Source organism: Pelophylax lessonae (assembly GCF_965119305.1).
Source record: "Pelophylax lessonae genome assembly, chromosome: 2".
NCBI lineage: Eukaryota > Metazoa > Chordata > Amphibia > Anura > Ranidae > Pelophylax > Pelophylax lessonae.
The window spans coordinates 390,324,377-390,345,823 of NC_138769.1; the positions used below are offsets into that span (position 1 = coordinate 390,324,377).

The 21,447-nt window shown below is 46.4% G+C and overlaps 1 protein-coding gene across 1 annotated transcript in view; it reads left to right on the forward strand.

The window, feature by feature from the left end:
- TEX14 (testis expressed 14, intercellular bridge forming factor) overlaps positions 1 to 21,447 on the forward strand; it is a gene marked incomplete at both ends in the record, with an annotated part of 675,561 nt that overhangs the window by 385,983 nt on the left and 268,131 nt on the right. The window contains 2 exons of the mRNA XM_082248092.1: positions 7,288 to 7,384; positions 16,080 to 16,837. Of these exons, the coding sequence (XP_082104218.1) occupies positions 7,288 to 7,384; positions 16,080 to 16,837 (855 nt within the window). The remainder of the gene's footprint in view (positions 1 to 7,287; positions 7,385 to 16,079; positions 16,838 to 21,447) is intronic.

Genomic DNA, 21,447 nt, shown 5'->3' on the forward strand with positions numbered 1-21,447 from the left:
TTCCAATCTGCCATTGAGGGTGCCAGTGGATGCCTCCAACGTGTAGCAATTACAGAGCGTGCAGATGTCAGGAAATGTCGAATTAGGCTTTTTTTAAATTTGTTTATAGGAGCCGGGCAACATGGACAGTATGGTTATACAGGGATCATTCGGAAACTTGTCCCCTGTGAGTTTTTCATAAGGGTAAAAAATTTTATCCCAGAAGGGAATAATCCGTGGACATGAGCTCCATATGTGCGACATGGTGCCAGGTGCCTGCAAACCTCTCCAGCATGTATCTGGTATGGTATGGTCAATTTTATGAAGGACACTAGGGCAACGATACCACCTAGATAGGATTCGGTAATTGCCTTCTTGACCTAAAGAGCTGACAGATAGTTTAAAAGAAAGTGCCAGTGTTTTGTTCCACTCTAACTCTTCTCCAGGTGTACATAATTCCTGTTCCCATTTTCGCTATTAAATTATGACTTGAAGATCCTTACCAAAACCTTTACCAATAGGATAATGAAAGTTTTACCATCGACATTGATCCAACTGGCTTCATGCCTGGCAAATCCTCTGATGTCAATATCCATAAGGTCTTCAGCCATCTCTAACTAACTTCCGCCTGAAGTGACTACCTCGAGAGTCTTGGTAGACTTTGACATTGAAAAGGCTTTCGACAAAGTCCGGTGGAGTTACTTGATACAAGTATTAGAACTCTTTGGTTTTGGCCTGGTCTTTCGGATTTGGATTGATTTATTATACAAAGTCCCAGTGGCAAGCGTTAAGCTAAATAGCAAGTTATCATCCCCAATTTCTGGTCCAGAGGGGGACAAGGCAGGGGTGACCTCTCTTCCCTGCATTGTTTACGCTGGCTATGGAACCGTTGGGGGAAGCATTGAGGGCATCCAGTGCGGTGGTTGGGATCCGTGTGGGCTCCATTTTAGATAAAGTTGAACTTTATGTGGATGATTTAATAATTTTTTCTGGTTACCAAAATTATTTTTTAAGCAGTTAGACTAGCTTGGTTAGACTGGCTTGGCTTATAGGCTCATTCCTATGGCAATCCCTTTGAGACCCTCTGTAATCTTCTATACAGCGGTCTGAGAGCCTCTTATCCGCCCCTTACTCCCGCTTTGAGGGCAGTCATAAAAGCCTGGAACCTTGTTATTACTAAACCTAATACGGCAAGGGGTAAATGGTCCCCATTAACACTGCTTTGACTCAATCCCATGTTACCAGGATTTCACTTCCTACCAGTCTATCCCAGTCTCTGGGCTGCTAAGGGGGTCAGATACCTATCAGATATTTGTGATGGGAATGCTATTTACTATTTACGTTTGACAGGTTAAAGGATAAATTTACATTACCTAATGTGTTCTTTTTCCGATTCCTGCAACTCCAACATAGTCTACGCATCACAATTCGGGTCCCCTTCATTTAGATTAGAGCAAGATGATTTGGAGGTTCTCCTACGAGATGACACTCCTAAAAAAACATGAGCCGCAATCTAGAAGTCATTACTGCCCTCTGTTCATGAGGGACTAGATGCTTTGTTTCCTGTGAAGCATTCACAGCAGGACTTGGACAGTGAGGGCTGGGAGGATCTCTGGGACTTCCCATTTCAAGCACTGATATCAACTAAAGACCGATTGATCCAATTTAAAATAATACACAGATTTTATTTTGCACCACAACAATTGCACTGTATTTACCCTAATTCCTCTTCTTGCTGTTGGAGATGCTCTAGTGATCCTGCAGGATTCACCCATTTCTTTTGGAAGTGTCTGCAGATTAGTAGCTACTGGCAGGAAGTGACCCAGTTTATATCTACCTTGACTACTATTCCTGTCCCTGTAAAGGTTAGTGTTTGCCTCCTGGGGTTAGTCGACTCGCTAGCTGTTAATAGGGTGATGCACACTTTTTATTGGGCCTTTTACTTTTTTATGCCAGGAAGGCGATTGTGCTTAAGTGGAAATCAGATAGGGCCCCTACTTTGCCCTTCTGGAAGTTTTTAATTAATGCGGTTGTGCCCCTTTATAAAGCTACTTATTTATCTCGGGGTTGCCCTAAGTAATATAGGAAGGTCTGGCACTTGTGGACAGACTCAGAATCTACAGCATATGACCAGGAGTCTGAACACTGACTTTACCTGCTCCTGACAATGTTTAGCTTATGCTAAGATGGGATGTACTCCTTTGCAGTGACTCATGCATGATACATTTGTTAAGGTATGACTAGCCAAAAGCCAACGTTCTCCTCATACAGTATCTTGATGGGTGGGAGGGAATGGAATTTCCTAAAAATGCATTAACACTTGAGTTGGTTCAATGGGTGTACAACTGAGTCAAGTGTGTTGTACTTTTTATATTTGTTTTATTTAGTAGATGCATGTTCTATGTAGTTGTTAACCGGGGAATTCTCAAAGGCTATGTTTTGTACACCTACCTCTTTTCAATAAAAATATATTGTCAAATAAAAAAAAAAAGGCTATAACAATTGTGGAGAAGTGTTTAATACCCTTCCTATAGAAGAAAAGCCCAAGAAACGTTGGACAGATTTCCAATCCTTAGGCTGGTTAAGTTGAGTGATGGCCAAAACTTTGGTGGTATCCAGTGCAATTCCAGAATCAGATATAATGTAGCCCAGGAAGCATATTTCTGACCGCAAGAAAGCTGCAACTAGGCTAGATTCACATATGTAGCCCAGGAAGCATATTTCTGACCGCAAGAAAGCTGCAACTAGGCTGGATTCACATATATGAAAAATGCTTTTGAGCATTTCAGCAGTGCTTTTTGCGTCATCCAGAGACCCCTTCACGTTTTGACCTTACAGGTCCATCCTGCCCCGTGCGGTGACGTTCACAAGGGGGCGGGTACATGAATGACGTCACCCGCAGTGTCGGAGGAGGGTTTTTTTTTGTTTTTTTTCTGGCTGCAGGAGTGGCGGCAGGGAAGAAGAACACTGCCAGGGAAAGAAGAAGACCGGTGGAAGAAGAAGAGCGGGGGAAGAAGACATTTTTACTAAAGGACTTGTCAAAAACTGTACATTGTCTTTTGTCACACTACACTACTTTTTGGGTGAATGAGTAGGGGTACGATGTACCTTATGCTCATTCATATGGGGGGGCCTGGGGGCCCCCTTGTTAGCTCCCCCCACCCGCTAACCCCTGACAACCACAGTCCAGGGTTTTGGGGAAGCGGCACTTTTCCCCATCAATATAGGGAAAGGGGCTTTGGGGTGGGCCACCCCACCCCCATGTTGAGGGCATGTGGCCTGGTATGGTTCAGGAGGGGGGGGGGGCACTCGCTCAACCCCTCCCTTTCTTGACCTGCCGGGCTGCATGCTCAGATAAGGGACTGGTATGGATCTTGGGGGGACCCCACGCTTTTTTTTTTCTTTTAATTTTGGCATGGGGGGGGGGGGTGTCCCCTCCAAATCTATTCTCCAGACCTGAAGGGCCTGGTATGGACCTGGGGGAGGACTCCAGGCCGTTTTTTCCTTTCACACATTTTTTTTTTTTGCCTGCAATTCTTTTTTTTTCCCTTTTCCCTGACATTCAGCTGTCAAGGTTTTGATCTGTAACATGCTACAGACTGGGGTAACCTGGCAGAGCCACAGTAGGGATCGACCGATTATCGGCAAGGCCGATATATCGAGGACTGATATGAACTTTCCCCGATATATCGGAATCGGCCCCGGAGGTTACCGATATTGCCGATATTGTTGTGACGTCATTGCGTATGTTGTGCCACGCACCTCCGCGCACTGGGACAGCTTTGGCCTTAGGCCGCCTCCCTCAGCCTCGTCTGGAGTCGGGGAGTCTCGGGACAGTGAGCATACAGTGCACACTGTGTGTTTAACACAGCTGCCACATACATACACCCACCCACAGCTGCTCGGTGCCAGCCAGCCACCCACACACCCATAGGCCTGTACCAGCCAGCCACAGGCCCTGCCTGTACCAGCTAGCCAGCCACAGGCCCTGGGCCTGTACCAGCCAGCCACCCACCACACAGGGTGCCAGCCAGCCAGCCACCACAGGGTGCCAGCCACCCACCAAATGGTGCCAGCCAGCCACCAAAGGGTGCCGGCCAGCCACTCACCACAGGGTGCCAGCCACCCACCACAGGGTGCCAGCCAGCCACCCACCAAAGGGTGCCAGCCACCCACCACAGGGTGCCAGCCAGCAACCCACCAAAGGGTGCCAGCCAGCCACATACCACAGGGTGCCAGTCAGCCAGCCACCCACCAAAGGGTGCCAACCAGCCACCCACCACAGGGTGCCAGCCACCCACCAAAGGTAGGTTCAAAGATTTGTGTCGAAAATTGTGTTTATTTTGCAAAACTTTACATGTTCAAAATATCGGCCGATACCGATATGCAATGGTCAAAATATCGGTATCAGTATCGGCAACGAAAAACCAATATCGGTTGATCCCTAAGCCACAGCCCATGGGGTGCCCCTGTCTTAGTACAAAAGAAAGATTGGTAGCCCACGGCTCTGTGTGGACTATCGCAAGAGGAATGCCTACTCCCTACCCAGAGTGGAGGAGTCACTCATGGCACTGAACCAAGCTCAATACTTCTCTACGCTCGACCTGGTGAGCGGCTACTGGTAAATCCCAATGAGGGAATGAGATAGAAAACTGCTTTTATCACACCCCTGGGGCTATTTGAGTTTAATCATATGCCCTTCAGGCTGAGCAATGCCCCAGTTCTTTCCAACAGTTAATGGAAAGGTGTTTTGGGGATTACAGCTTTAAGACTGTGCTGGTCTATGTTGATGACATCATTATTTTCTCCAAATCATTTTAGGATCACATCCAACACCTGAAGCAGATGTTCACACGTCTGGCCCAATACTGGTTAACATTGAAGCTCAATAAATGCTGCCTAAAGCATCACAAGATCCAATACCTGGGGCATGCTGTGGAGGCTATGATGGTTTCCCCAGATCCAGCCAAGGTCCAGGCAGTACAGGAGCGGCTTCCCCCAAAAACTATCATCAAGCTACGCTCTTGTAGTTGGGACTGGTGGGCTGTTATCAGCGGTTCATCCCCAAGTTTGTGCATATTGCCGCATTTCTCACCCAGATGTTGAGCAGCCAACCTATGCAGAGAAAAGGGGGGCTCCCTCCCCCCCATCCAATCCCAATGGCAGAAGTTACAACAGCTGGCCTTTGAAGTTCTGAAACAAAACCTGGTGCCTATGTTGGCCTACGCTGATTACTTGAACCCTTTTGAGTGTATTGCAAGGTGCTTAAAAGGCCTGGGGGCCATCCACAGCCTGCGGCACACAGAATGAAATTCCCACAATTACAGTTCTTGTTTGTGGAATACCTCATGGGAGCAGAAACAGAGACGATAACTCCCTTGTCTACGATAACTCCCTTGTCTACTTTGAAACGGCCAAACTGTGGGCACTAGAACAGAGGTGGGTCACCCTGCCAACACTAGAACTGGTGGATCATAAAGACTTGGCTGAGGGTGCCATCATAGACGAACTGCCGTCGGGACCAGGGGACTGGGTGTTGGTAAAGAATCAGAAATATGAAAGAATCAGCAAATTGGAGCCCAGGTGGGAGCACACCCGATATTGGGTAGAGAATCAACCTTTTCTACTGATCCCAGTGTACAACATGGTCTCACAGTGCCCTGAAACAAAAAAAGGCTCCACCGCAGCATGCTGAGGCCTTGCGTAATGAGTGGGGATGGTTTCACCAAACCAAACTTGGCAAAGGGACAATGACCCTGTGCATATTCTGCTTGTAGAGGAATTCCCTTTCAATGGTATCTGCCTCCCAATGAACCCAAGCATCTGGCCTCTGTTGATCCTGAAGAAGAAAACACCATTAACTCCGCTATAGACAGTCCCGAAGCACCACTCCTGAAGATTTCCAGTCCTGCTGACAGCCTGGATTCTTCCAAGAAATCAGCCTCCGGGTCTGGTGAAGGGAGTGTAGCTTGCCCTGTTGACCCGATAACGCCCAAGGCTCCAGAATCACAAGCAAAAGATGAATACTCTAAAGGCAACCTCACAGAGGACAGTGAGGTTTGCCACCCAATGCAGTCTAACCACGGGCACCTCCCTGCAAAGTACTCTAATTATGTTGTTAGAAATGATTTTGGCATCGTCCTAATTATGTTTTGTGTAGTTATATGTTGTTCTTTACTGTGTTGCGATGCCGAGGACAGCATCTGTCAAAGGGGAGGAGTGTAGGTAGGTGCAGTTTATATTCTCCATTGCAGGTGATGCTCGACCGCAGCAAAAATGCAGATGGGGGATGAAGTTGAGAGGAACTTGTTTCCTTAGTCACGGTTGATAGCTATCCAATTGGATTCTGGGCCCCATGTGACTTTGGCAGCCGTCTTGGGTTCCGCAGAGTCGATTTAAGACTCCATTTCCTGGTCTTGGTGCTCTTTTTGCGAATGTAGGGACAGATCCCCTGTCTGTCAGGAACAGTGCTTAGAGTTAGAGAACGGTTTCAGGGGAGTAGGAATAGTGCAGGGAGTACGTCTACCTCTTCTAGGAAGCCTCCCCTTTGGGTGTGGACCAGCCAGGTCACAATCTGCTCCTGGTGGTAAATGCTGTTGGCATCTTGCAATTTTTAAACCACTGTTCCGCTGATGTTATAGCTGTAAGTGGATCTGGACAGGTGTGTCTGCCCTCTGGGCCTGTTTGTACTTGCTGAACCTTTCTACAATATATTGCTATTGCCAAACATGGACTATATGTGCTCACTGCCCTCCGCACAACGCTGCACCTAGCCCACAGGCAGGCGAAGTTTAATTCAGGGCAAGGCAGTGTTTGATGCAAATTTACTCTGGTCAGGTTCAAGGCTCACAGTGTAGAGCACACAGCCTGTGTAGACAGTACTATGACAGGCCCTGAGCCCTGTACTTTTGGCATTCAAATAGGGTGCACATATTTGACCACAAATGGGAGCAAAGACTAGACATGTGGAGCTGACCTGCTGCCTAACAACAAGAAAGCAGCATTAAGCGAATGCTGCTGCTGTCCAGTAGGGGTGGGGGATAAATAAATACGAAAATATATGGTTCCCCATAAAGCATTTGCAGTGTAATATTCTATATTATCACAAACTGTAGAAAGATACCTAAATGCTATTAGTAGCTCTTTTATTTGTTTCATTGTATTGTATTTTCAAGTTCTGACTTAACAATCTTCTAATCTATTATATTTTTCTATATGATTTTTTGGCAGTTCAGTTTGAATGGTCTTTTGGTTCTTAACTTGCCCTTGGAAAAAATATGATCAACAATGCTACTTCATCTTTTTTAGGATACAGCTGATGGACCAACACATATTTTAAGGAGTGTTAATACAGAGAGAGTAGGAGCTGATAGTAAACAGTATGCACAGCAACATTGTCCCGTTGGTATGTTCATATTTTTTAGGCTGATAAATGTTGGATTAATTTATCATGAAAAAGATAATTTGTAAAAACAGAATTGGCTTAGAAGCAGTAATCCAGAATGCATGATATGAAATTATTGTTATGATGATATGGTAGAAAAAGCATAGATTGTTGCATTCATAGTGTAATAAATATTCTGATGTAAATCTTACTCTCTTTTGTACATATCTTTCCTCCATGTACATTTCCAACGCCACGTTGCATAGATAGATATACCCAGTGGAGACATCAGTAATGGAGCAAAAAGCACTAAATAGAATATTGGTTCTCTGGTATCTAGTCATTCCCCTTATTATTTTAGCTAATCTTTAGCACTATCATTTTCAAGTCACTCATTATTTCTGAATGCTAGGGAAGGGAAATTCAGGTGGGGGGAGACTGCAGGAACATAAGGCGAAATCACTTTAGAATTATTAAAATGTGAAAGGGGGAGTTAGGAGGACTTACAATTGCCTCCCAAAAACCACAGGCTAGTCCCTAATAACAATATCATCAATGTAATGTCCCATCACACACAGTTTACCACCCACTATCCATAGCATCACCAATGAGATATGCTTCCTAGCCCACACTGCTTATTCCCACTCTCTGCCACTCTCTGTAGTAGTAGTGAAATATGTCCAAAAACCATGTCTCCCAACTTTCTGAGATGGGAATGAGGGACACCTATTAGCAAAAGTCTGTAGGCATAGGACATATCCTGCCGTATCCCCCTTAAAGGCGAATTGTACAAAAAAAAAAAATATTGGTTAAACCCACAAGTGCTTTTTTACTACTACTATTCCTTTAAACTGGCTTTTGGAATTTACAAATGCAGCAATTTAGAAATTGGATGAAAGTTTAAGCACTGTAAAACACTTTTTGTTAGATAGATAGTAGTGCATTTTATATACAACTATATAGATCAGACCAAAATGAGGGACAAATGAGGAGGAAAAGGGGACAAAGGGACTTTTTTTTCCAAATGAGTGACTGTCCCTAGAAATCAGAGACAGTTGGAAGCTATGCAAAAACACACAGCTATTGAATCACTTTCAGTAGTAGATAACCCATAGTAAACCTGTATTCTGTCACACACCAATTTCTGCCTCCAGTTACCAACTCAAAAGGTACATTAAAGCACATACACCCCCGGTATTCATAGGTACACAGGTAGTACTAACAATGAAAATGTTCACATAAATGCAGGCTGGGGAAAACCATAAACATGCATATAATACTAATTAGAGAATAATTATGAAGTGGAATCACAATGTAATAAAATTTTGAATGTTTGCTAAGGAATAATCAGTGTGCACCCCTAACTGATTTGGTACATGTTTTCTGACAGATCAGAGTATCCTTTGCTTGGCTGTAAAGTACAAGCAATTTTACCATGACTGTATGTATGCCCTGTTTTGATAATTCTACAGCAGTCTCTATGATAGTATCAGTTCTGCATCCAAGCTGGTATACAGTATCTCACAAAAGTGAGTACACCCTTCACATTTTTGTAAAAATGTTATTATATCTTTTCATGTGACAACACTGAAGAAATTACACTTTGCTACAATGTAAAGTAGTGAGTGTAATGCCTCGTACACACGTGCAGATTGTCGACCGAAAAGATTCGGCCGACGACCGATCGGCCGATTTTCGGCTTGTTAGTATGATGCTTCCGACAACCGACAGCGCACTTTCGGGCGAAAAGAATCTGTCGTGCAAGCATTAAAATTTTTGTATGCCGACACCAGAGCGGCCGATTGTTCGCCAGTCAATACAGAATTCGGCCGACAGACAGCAGATTTGCAAGACTGGGCATGCTCAGAAAAGAAAAAACACAGGGAAAGTTAACCATCACATGACATCACTTCTGCAGTAGGCTGTAGTCGGCGGACAAAATTCTTGTGCAGTCTTTTGCACTTTTCAACAGACACAACAGCCCGGGGACAAAAGACGGCCGATCGTTCGTGTGTACGGGGCATAAAGCTTGTATAAGTGTAAATTTGCTGTCCCCTCAAAATAACTCAACACACAGCCATTATTGTCTATTGCTCAATAGGATTTAGGTCTGGAGGCATGCTTGGCCAGTCCATCACCTTTACCCTCAGCTTCTTTAGAAGGGCAGTGGTCGTCTTGGAGGTGTGTTTGGGGTCGTTATCACGTTGGAATACTACCCAGGCTCCGAAGGGAGGGGATCCTGCTCTGCTTCAGTATGTCACAGTACATGTTGGCATTCATGGTTCCCTCAAGAACTGTAGCTCCCCAGTGCCGGCAGCACTCATGCAGCCCCGGACCATGATACTCCATGATTGACTGTAGGTAGTACACACTTGCCTTTGCACTCCTCATGCTTGACACCATCTAAACCAAATATGTTTATCTTGGTCTCATCAGACCACAGGACATGGTTCCAATAATCCATGTCCTTAGTCTGCTTGTCCTCAGCAAACTGTTTGCGGGCTTTCTTGTGCATCATCTTTAGAAGAGGCTTCCTTCTGGGATGACAGCCATGCAGACCAATTTGCTGCAGTGTGCGGTGTATGGTCTGAGCACTGACAGGCTGATCCCCCCACCCCTTCAACCTCTGCAGCAATGCTGGAAGCACTCATACGTCTATTTCCCAAAGACAACCTCTGTATATGACGCCGAGCATGTGCACTCAACTTCTTTGGTTGACCATCGCGAGGCCTGTTCTGAGTGGAACCTGTCCTGTAAAACCACTGTGTGGTCTTGGCCACAGTGTTGAAGCTCAGTTTCAGGGTCTTGGCAATATTTTTATATCCTAGGCCATTTTATGTAGAGCAACAATTCTTTTTTTTTTTTTCTTTGCCATTAGGTGCCATGTTGAACTTCCAGTGACCAGTATGAGAGAGTGAGAGCAATAACACCAAATTTAACACACCTGCTCCCCATTCACACCTGAGACCTTGTAACACTAATGAGTCACATGACATCAGGGAGGGAAAATGGCTAATTGTGCCCAATTTGAACATTGTCACTTAGGGGTGTACTCACTTTTGTACAGGAGTAGGACACTAGGCAGAAAAAAGTTTTTGCTACGCCTATGGGCAGTCCCGGAGGGTACACCTTCTCTCTTCCTGCATAGGATGTCAGTTTTAATCTGCCTAGTCAGGAGTAAGGACCTAGCTCCTTGCTGGGATCTTTGGTCCTGGCATAAAAGTATTATTTGTTAGCTAGCCTTTTTTCTCCAGGAACTTTTTTTCCTGTGAGATCTTCAAGCAATTATGCCAGGCTGGGCGACGGGCTGAATCCCTATATCCAGTGATTACCACAGTCTGGCCAGCGAGCATTTGCAGACCTTAGCTCTGCGCTGGGTCGGCCGCGACATAGTCCTACTGGACGGGGACTGGCCCCGCGAGTTAAACGCCTCGCCAGGACGCACACGACAGGGTCCAGACTTATGTCGCAGCTTTCCTATTTGGCTCACTTACTTCTTTTGGGCCACCGCTGAGGCCCTCCTAATCTGATTGCTGTACTGGGAACAGTTGAGTCATGAGAGTAGTGTCTCCCTCTCTGTGGGGGTTCATTAGCGCGCGCCTAACCCCGGGGGGGCTCTGTAGCACTGTGGGGCCGCTTCTTTGAAAAAAAAAATTTAATTTTTGTAATTTTTTTGAAATTTTTGCTGGCGAGTTCCTCTGGTTGAGTATGAACCCGGCAGGCCATTGGTTCCTACCTGACCCCCCTCACGGAGGCCGCAGAACCTTCCGGATCTCCACTGTCCGTCGATGCCTTTTTGGCAATTCGGGAAGCATTTTGGCCCGGGTGGAGGTGGGAGGTGCGCTGAAAATTTTTCTCCAACTACTCCTGCCTCATCTGATGTCTCGGATTCTGAGTCTGATTCAGCCGCCGCAGACATGGGCCTCCCTGCCGGGTCTGTTACCTCGCGCCCTGTCTCCTCGGATGATGAGACGGACATTTCTACCTCCCCTGACATGCTTGATACGAGTGCTGGTGGATGCCATGGCTGTTTTCGGCGCGTGACACCCTGCAATTTGGAGGAAGCAGCGGTGGCTGCGCCTGGGGTGCGGGTAGCATCTGGCACTCGCATGCCATAAGGAGCAGTTTATTTTTGCTAGCATGCTTATGTAGGATGGGACCGTCTGAGAGGTTCCCCTGGGGTGTCTAAGCGGCTGCTAGACATTACTCTTTTGGGGAGCCTCTGGTACAGAGGACTGTTCTGCCTTTGGTGGACGTACGGTCTCTAGGCTGAAAAGGACTACCGTAGTTCCGGTAGAAGAATCCCTGTTCTCTTAGGCTGTGGGGTTAGGATGGCGTGGGCTGTGGCCCGCGATCTCTACTCCTTGGCGTAGTCTGCACTGGGAACAGTGCTCATGATTGCCCTTGCACGCAGACTCTGCCTGATGGGCGGAGTTCCAACGCTGCGACTTGGTGTGGGGCAAGTCCCTCTTGCCCTGGGGGAGATGTTGGACCAGCTGGCGCAGGGGCTGCAATTCGTTTGCGATGCCGCACTGGACGAGGCTCCTTTTCAGGGGGATCGCCTGTCTGGCGCTGCCCTGGATGACGTCATATAGAGGTCTCACAGGGGGAAGAGTGCTTTTCTTCCACAGGCTAACAAGGGTAAGGGCCTGCGTCGCAGACGGGGTTCCTACCTTTCGGCTCATAAACAGTTTCTTCGTCTCTCATTAACTGTCGATGTGGCAAACTCCTTCAAGACTTCCTCTGGTGGTTCCAAATGACCCTGGTCTGGCAAACAAGAGATCAGTGTTTTTCCAGGCCTGTGGACAAGGCCTACTCGGCCTGAAGGTGCGCCCTCACCCATCTAGGGGGTGGGGGGGTTGTCCTTATCGATTCTCGGACCTGCGACTGGCCCGGATCCCAGGCAGCTGAGTTCAGGAGGTCATGCGGTCCGGTTGCAAGATCGAGTTTTGATCAATTTTTTTCTGGTGAGTTTTTCCCTTCCAATGTACGGCTGTCCCCGGATCGCTTACAGGCGCTCTGTGGGGCAGTTCAGGCTCTTGTTCAACAAGCTGGACCTACTGGCCCTTTGGATGGTTCTGTGCGGATCAACAATTCAAGTTGGTATCGGTTCGCACAATGGTGGCTTCCCTACATCAGGGGGATTCCTGGCCTCCATAGACATCTACAGTAGCTGCCTACCTTCACATCCCATTATGTTCGGGACACCTACGGGTTCTCTATTTTTTGTCATGGGGAAGGATTTCTATCGGCTTGTAGCGTTACCCCTTGGTCTCGCTTCTGCTACTAGGGTCTTCACTCCTCCTCAGTCAGGGTGTTTCTCCCTCGGGGGAAGAACCTCTTGGAACTTCAGACTGCGGGTCAGCTGTTGCTGTCCCGCATATAGTCGTACCTTCGTGCCTGCATGCGAGATCTGGCACTGCTGGTGTTGTCTTTGAAGACGGTCCCTTTTGCTCAATCCCTCTCGGGGTTTCCCCCAGACAGCAATCCTTCTCAAATGGGACTAGAATCCAAACTGTCTGGATTTTCGGGATCCGGCTGAGCCGGGTGACCAGGGAGTCTTGTTCTTGAATCCTTCCTCCCCTTTTTACTGGACAATTTTCACCACGGATGCAAGTCTGTCCGGGTGGGGTGGAGTCCTCAGCAGACTCTGCTTCGGGAGTATGGTCCCTGGAGGATCCAGGTTACCGATTACTGTCCTGGAGCTGACAGCGATCCGGCTTTGCCTAGTTCACTGGATTGGGCACCTGCAGCTGTCCGGTGCACTTTTAATCGACTACGCCTAGACCGTGGCTTATGTCTTCACCAAGGGGGCACCAAGGGTGTCCTTGCGGCCTTGGGAGTGACCATTCTTCATTGGGCAGAGTGCCTTGTTCCGGCTCTCTCTGCTGTTCCCTTTCCAGGTGTGAAAAAAGTGGCAGGCGGATTGCCTCAGTCGACAGGCCTTGGATGCAGGGGAATGGTCCCTTTATCCGGAGCTGTTCCAGCAGTTGTGCCGTCATTGGGTTCACTCCAGGCATGGTGCTGTTGGCCACAGGATAGTGCAGAGGTTGTGGCCCGCTTCCCGGGACCCTCTGGCGGGTGCAGTGTTGGCACCATGGGTTCTGTCATTGGCAAGAACATTCGCTAGGTTCAACATGAAGGATGCTGAGAAGTTTGGCACGGTCACCTGCGCATGGCTGACGCCGGCATGGTTGTGTAAGGGTGCTCACAGATGGGCCAAGGTCAGTATCAGCTGGTGTCTGCCTTTCCTCCTCTCTGGTTGCTGCCAAGAATCCTTCGCATGATCGTGGCGGAAGGGATTTCTTGTGGCCTCGCCGGACTTGGTACGCCGACCTGGTCAGGCTTGCCGCTGATGCTCCTTGGAAAATTCCTCTCAGGGAGGGTTTATTTTCTCCGGGCCCAATCTCCCATCCGGCTTTACGGTTGCTGGCTTGTTGAAAGCCAGGTGTTGAAGGACAGAGGATTGTCTGTCAGTGATTCCCACCCTGTGTAAAGCGTGGGAAGCATTTTCTAGGACGATTTTTTAATCATTTGAGAAAGTCGAGTATTGCGTGGTGTAAGTGGCTCCCCCTCACTCTTACTCGGTGGCCGGATCTTGGTTTCCTTCATGGGGAGTTGATCAAGAGTTGGCCTTGAATACTGTCAAGGGTCAGGCTTCGGCTTTGCCAATTTTCTTCCAAAGGCCGTTGGCCGCCCATTTCCTGGTGCGTAACTTCTTCCAGGGGGTGCGACACTTGGTGCTTCCGGTGCACCCTCCATCACCGACTGGGGACCTTTATTTGGTGCAGTCGCTTCTTCAAGGGCCTCCTTTTGCGAGTATCGAGGGTATCCCCTGCCTACCTTATTGCAGAAGGTGGCCTTCTTGGTTGCTGTTACTCTGCACGCATAGTGACGACATTGTCCTGTCGTTCTCCCTATATGTTTGGTTCATGGGGCCAAGTGGTAGTTTGTCCGGATCCGTCCTTCCTTACCGGAGGTGGTTTCTAGTGTTCACTTGCAAGAGGGCATTGTATTACTATCTTGTGTCCTAAGCCCCCTCATCTTACGGATTGTGCGCTGCATTCTCTGGATAGAGTTCAGGCACTCAGGGTGTACTTGGCAACTACGGAGTCTTTCAGTTAGTCAGGTTCGCTCTCTGTGCTCACAGATGGCCCGAGAACAGGGCTGCCTGCGTCTGCTGCGACTTTCCAGATGGATCGGACGGTCGGTGGTGCAGGCTTCTTCAATTAAGGGTCAGGTCCTATCTTTCTCTGTTTCAGCGCATTCTGCTCGGGTGCCTAGTGCTTCCTGGGCCTTTCGCCATACAGGCATCTGTGCTTCGGGTTACAAGACGACTACCTGGTCGTTTGTTCACACCTTTACCCTGTTTTATATGGTGGATGTGCTGGCATCTGCAGATGCCTCATTTTGGCCGCAAGGTTTTTTGCTGGCTGCTGTTTGGAGGGCTTTTGGCCTTCCTTGAGTGTGTTTACTGTTTGTTTCAGATGGGCCTCATCTTTTGTTCTGATGAGTCCTTTGTTGTCTGGTCGGCTATGTTTAGCCTTGGGCACTTGCTCTTTTCTGCTGTTCCCACCCCTCATTTTATGGCACTGCTTTGGAATGTCCCTACTGATATGAATCAGAGAGAACAGCGTCCGTCAATGAACGATAGAGAAAACTGGATTTTTGACTTAGCGTAAAATCCTTTTCTCTTAAAGTGGAGTTCCAGCCTAAAAACACACTCACTTGTCCCACTCACCTGGCCGCACGAAGCCTCGCTCTTCTCCCTCTCTGCTTTGCGGCGCCGTCATCACTGGTGTGGGCTCCCGGCTGTGACAGTTTGCAGCTTCACAGCCGGGTACGCACTGCGCATGCACGAGTTGCGCTACGCGTCGTGATTGGCCGGCAATCTTCTGGGACCTCTGACATGTCACAGAAGATTGCAGGGAGGGAGGGGGAGAGGAGAACTTCCGCTCAGGGCGCCGCGGCGCTCCGAGCGGAAGTGGGAGCGGGTACCTGTCAAAACTAGGTACCCGCCCCCCGCCCCAAAAAAAAATGACATGCCAAACGTGGCATGTCAGGGGGTTAGAACTACCTAATGCGGAAGTTCCACTTTTGGGTGGAACTCTGCTTTAAGTTAATTGACAGACGCAGTACCCACCCCTCTATTTTTGAGTTAGGTTGGTGTTACTTTCTGACACTGCTTTGATACAAAACTGACATCCTATGCAGGAAGAGAGAGGGTGTACCCTTCGGGACTGCCCATAGGCGTAGCCAGAACTATTTTTCTGCCTAGTGTCCTACTCCTGTAGGGGGCAGTATAACCCTACTGATATTATTCAGAGAGAACTGCGTCCGTCAATGAACTTAAGAGAAAAGGATTTTACGGTAAGTCAAAAATCCAGTTTTTACATTGTAGCAAAGTGTCATTTCTTCAGTGTTGTCACATGAAAAGATATAATAAAATATTTACAAAAATGTGAGGGGTGTACTCACTTTTGTGAGATACTGTATATCAGCTTGGGGACATTTCTGCATTCCTCATACTCCTGTAGTATTGTCTCATCAATGACCAGAAAAATAGTAGGACCATTTTAATGTTTTTATTTTCCTGTTTGCTTAATTGCATAATTAACTACAACCACTTTTATTTAGTATACGAAGTCTTTGGAAAATATAAATCAGTTCAGATTTGTTTGAATTTTTATCTGCTTATTTATTCTCTGATTTGCAGATGTGTTTGTATCAGAACCAACTCATAAAACCAGTATATTTCTGAATGATTCAACACAAAATACTTTTTCAACAGAGTTGGAAACAGACACCTTGTATAAAATAACAGAAGAGGCCAATACAGAAGACAATTACATATGGTTACCAGAGAATAAAAGTCTCAGTAATTCTGAGGATTTTGAAAAGCAAGATTTTATCAGCTCTTCGTCATCACAACAATATGCATATGAGACAAGTTTAAATTCAGATTTAGAGGAAGATACTGATTATGAGAGCTCAGAACCTGATGACACATGGCAGATGGCATCACAAAGAATAGAGGATGGATTGACTTCCATCCTGGCTCATCAAAGATCTACTATGAACAATCTATTGTACATTCAGAAGTTTCTTCCAATACCTATAATGGCTCTTCATGAAGAAGAAGAAACAATTCAACAGCCTGAAAATGTCCAGACAAGGGAAACAACACAGTGTTTTCCTCACACAAGCACTGATGAGGTAGATAGTACAGTCCCACAATTTTCAAGTAAATCTTACGCTGGATGGTCTGCTGTTGCCCCCCCTCAACTGCATTATGTGCCCCCTAATATTGCTTCAGATTCTAGAAATGTGTTTGTTGAAGCGCAGAAGGCCCCAACGAGAACACAGAATGAGTGCTTTGGAGGCACTCGGCGAAAGACTATAAAGAACAGTGAATGTTGTGATGTTTACAACAAATCTAAAGGGGAGAGTCCTCAGAATCCAGTAACTACTCAGGTAATTTATTATTATTATTGTACAGGATTTATATAGCGCCAACAGCTTGCGCAGCACATTACAATATAAAGGGAGACAATACAGCAACAATACAAGAGGGTTAGGAGGGCCCAGCTCCCGGGAGCTTACAATCTTATAGAGAGGGGGTGGTGGAACCAAAGGTAATAATTGTGAGAGATGACCTGATGGGAAAAATAAAAGATTTGGTTATTAGCTGAAGGCAGAATAGGCTTCCCCGAAGAGACAAGTTTTAAGGGATCTCCTAAAAGTGGACAGATTAGGAGATGGCTTTACACATTGGGGAAGGGAGTTCCAGAGGATAGGAGAGTCTCTGTAAAAGTTCTTAAGACGAGCATAAGAGGAGGAGACAAGGGAGCTAGAGAGCAGGTCTTGGGAGGAACGAACAGAATGATTAGGTTGGTATTTTGTGACTAGTATAGTGATGAAGTTGGAGGCAGAGTTGTGGATGGCTTTGTAATTTGTTGTTAGTATTTTGAATTGAATTTGTTGGGTGAGTGGTAGACAATGGAGGGATTGGTAGAGTGAGGTAGCAAACTGAGTGGTTGGTTAGGTGGATTAGTCTGGCAGCAGCAGTCATGATGGACTTAAGGAGGGTAGCCTATTTAAAGGTAAGACCATAAGTTGCAAATAACATTTTTTACAAATTAAGTAAAATGTATTTGTGTTTTTGTGTATTTTAAAACTGTCAATTGTTTGTCCCTCAAAACAATCACGAATTTACATATCTAAATTACATAATATTTTTTCATTTCTATTTGTTGGAGGTCAATCTAGTATATTCCAAAATTAAAAATTTGTTTTGGTATTAAAAAAATCAATCATTACAATGTTTGTGCACTATTCTGAACCCCCCCCCCCATTGAACAAAGTACATGTAATACTTTGTCCTATGTGTAGCTAGGAACCATCTTTCCGCTGCTGCTCGTGTACAGTGTTGCCAACCTCTCGCAGCATTTTTTACTGACATAACATGGACAATTTATTAACAGGGCACATTTTTTACTAACAACCTAAGAAATGACAACTATTATAAACTAAGACAATCTTAGTTTAATTATCAGCCCCTGATATTTACAGACAGTTGTAAAAAACATAGATTTTTTACAAACTGTCCAGAAATTTACTGACGTTTCACTACCCTGCTCAGGCATGAAAACAGCCACGTGGAACTTCAATCTTTTTTCTATTCCTGCTTCCTATCTACAGTGACTTTGGTCATCTATGGCCATCTGGTCTTCGCCTGTTACTAGCTGTCTGGGTTTTGTCAGTACCTGAGGCCTTGACTCTTACCTTTGGCTTGGCCTACACTTTGCTTTTATGTCTGATTCTGGACACTTGGAGGACAGTCCTGCTGTACCAGGTGCCACCAGCTGACATTCTTCTAATGGTTCGAGGGCTGCTTGCAGTGCCAAAATCTGCAGCCTGGAGACCTAAATAGTAAAAACCCCACAGAGAGTGCAGTGCTACTTTATTATTTACTTTATTATTATTATATTATTATACAGGATTTATATAGAGCCAACAGTTTGCGCTGCGTTTTACAATGTGAGGGAAGACAATACAGTTACAATACAGTTCAAAACAGGAGGAACTAGAGGGCCCTGCTCGTTAGAGCTTACAATCTAGAAGGGAGGGTCAAGTGAAACAAAATGCAATAAACGTGGGGGATGGGTTGATGGAGAAAATGGAGGTACATTTGTTAGGTGTTGGTAAGATAGGCTTCTCTGAAAAGGAGGGTTTTCAGAGATCGCCTAAAAGCTAATAGAGTAGGAGATAATCAGACAGATAAGGGTAAGGAGTTCCATAGGATTGGAAAGGCTCTGGAAAAGTCCTGGAGGCGAGCATGGGAGGAGGTGACGAGGGGGCAGGAGGTTTTGAGCGGAACGAAGAGAGCGATTAGGTTGGTATTTTGAGACGAGGCTGGTGATGTAGCTAGGGGCTAAGCTGTAGATTGCTTTGTAAGATGTTGTAAGTATTTTGAATTTAATTCGTTGGGTGAGCGGAAGCCAGTGGAGGGCTTGACAGAGAGGAGCAGCCGACACTGAGCGATTGGTAAGGTGGATGAGTCTGGCGGCAGCATTCATGATGGATTGAAGGGGGGATAGCCTGTGTAGAGGTAAGCCAATGAGAAGGGAATTGCAGTAGTCAAGGTGCGAGAGGACCAGGGAGTGAACTAGGAGTTTTGTTGTGTCTTTGATTAGAAAGGGGCGTATTTTGGAGATATTGCGGAGGCTGAGGCGGCAAGATTTGGACAGCAATTGGATGTGGGGTTTGAAGGAGAGTTCAGAGTCCAGGACAACACCTAAGACCTTGGTATGCGGGGATGGGCTGATAGTAATGCCATCGATATTGAAATCAGGGGAAGGGGAAGGGGCACGTGGTGGAGGAAAAATTAGAAGCTCGGTTTTGGATGGATTGCGTTTGAGGAAGTGGTGAGACATCCGGACCGATATATCTGATAGTAAATTAGTTATACGTAAGGAGACTGAGGGAGAGAGCTGAGGGGTGGATAGATAGATTTGGGTATCGTCAGCGTAGAGATGGCATTGGAAGCCGTGGGAGGCTATCAACTGACCCAGAGAGGTGGTGTAAATTGAAAATAGAAATACTTCAACTGTTAACCTAAATGTTCAAGCCCAACTATATTTTTGTGTGTATATATATATATATATATATATATATATACATACATACACAGTATCGCACAAAAGTGAGTACACCCCTAACATTTTTGTAAATATTTTAGTATATCTTTTCATGTGACAACACTGAAGAAATTACACTTTGCTACAACGTAGTGAGTGTATAGCTTGTATAACAGTGTAAATTTGCTGTCCCCTCAAAATAACTCAACACACAGCCATTAATGTCTAAACCACTGGCAACAAAAGTGATCTCTCTTACTGGTCACTGGAAGTTCAACATGGCACCTCATGGCAAAGAACTCTCCGAAGATCTGAAAAAAAGAATTGTTGCTCTACATAAAGATGGCCTAGACTATAAGAAGATTGCCAAGACCCTGAAAATGAACTGCAGCACGATGTCCAAGATCATACAGTGGTTTAACAGGACAGGTTCCACTCACAACAGACCTTGCTGTGGTCAACCAAAGGAGTTAAGCGCACATGCTCCGCGTCATATCCAGAGATTGTCTTTGGAAAACAGATGAATGAGTGCTGCCAGCATTGCTGTAGAGGTTTAAGGGGTGGGGGGTCAGCCTGTCAGTGCTCAGACCATACGCCGCACACTGCATCAAATTGGTCTGCATAGCTGTCATCCCAGAAGGAAGCCTCTTCTAAAGATGATGCACAAGAAAGCCCGCAAACAGTTTGCTGAGGACAAGCAGACTAATGACATGGATTACTGGAACCATGTTCTGTGGTCTGATGAGACCAAGATAAACGTATTTGGTTTAGATGGTGTCAAGCGTGTGTGGCGGCAACCAGGTGAGGAGTGCAAAGGCAAGTGTGTACTGCCTACAGTCAAGCATGGTTGTTGGAGTATCATGGTCCAGGGCTGCATGAGTGCTGCCAGCACTGGGAAGCTACAGTTCGTTGAGAGAACCATGAATGCCAACACGTACTGACATATTGAAGCAGAACATCATCCCCTCCCTTTTGAGACTGGGCCGCAGGGCAGTATTCCAAAATGATAACGACCCCAAATACACCTCCAAGATGACCACTGTCTTGCTAAAGAAGCTCAGGGTAAAGGTGATGGACTGGCCAAGCATGTCTCCAGACCTAAACCCTATTGACCATCTGTGGGGCATCCTCAAAACGGAAGTTGGAGGAGCGCAAGGCCTCTAACATCCACCAGCTCCATGATGTCGTAGTAGAGGCCACACTACATCAAATTGGTCTGCATGGCTGTCGTCCCAGAAGGAAGCCTCTTCTAAAGATGATGCACAAGAAAGCCTGCAAACAGTTTGCTGAAGATAATCAGACTAAGCACATGGATTACTGGAACCATGTCCTGTTTTCTGATGAGACCAAAATAAACTTATCGGGTTCCGATGGAGTCAAGTGTGTGTGGTGACAACCAGGTGAGGAGTACAAGGACAAGTGTGTCTTGCCTACAGTCAAGCATGGTGGTGGGAGTGTCATGGTCTGGGGCTGCATGAGTGCTGCCGGCACTGGGGAGCTACAGTTCATTGAATGAACCATGAATGCCAACACGTACTGTGACATACAGAAGCAGAGCATAATCCCCTCCCTTCAGAGACTGGGCCGCAGGGCAGTATTTCAACATAACTAACCCAAACACTCCTTCAAGACGATCGCTGCCTTGCTAAAGAAGCTGAGGTTAAAGGTCATGGACTGGCCAAGTATGTCTCCAGACCTAAACACTATTTAGCATCTGTGGGGCATCCTCAAAAGGAAGGCGGAGGAGCGCAAGGTCTCTAACATCCACCAACTTCATTATGTCGTCCTGGAAAAGTGAAGGAGAACTTCAGTGGCAACCTGTGAAGCTCTGGCTAAGTCAATGCTCAAGAGGGTTAAGCCAGTGCTGAAAAATAATGGTGGCCACACAAAATATTGACACTTTGGGCCCAATTTGAACATGTTGCCAGCAGTTTAGACATTAAT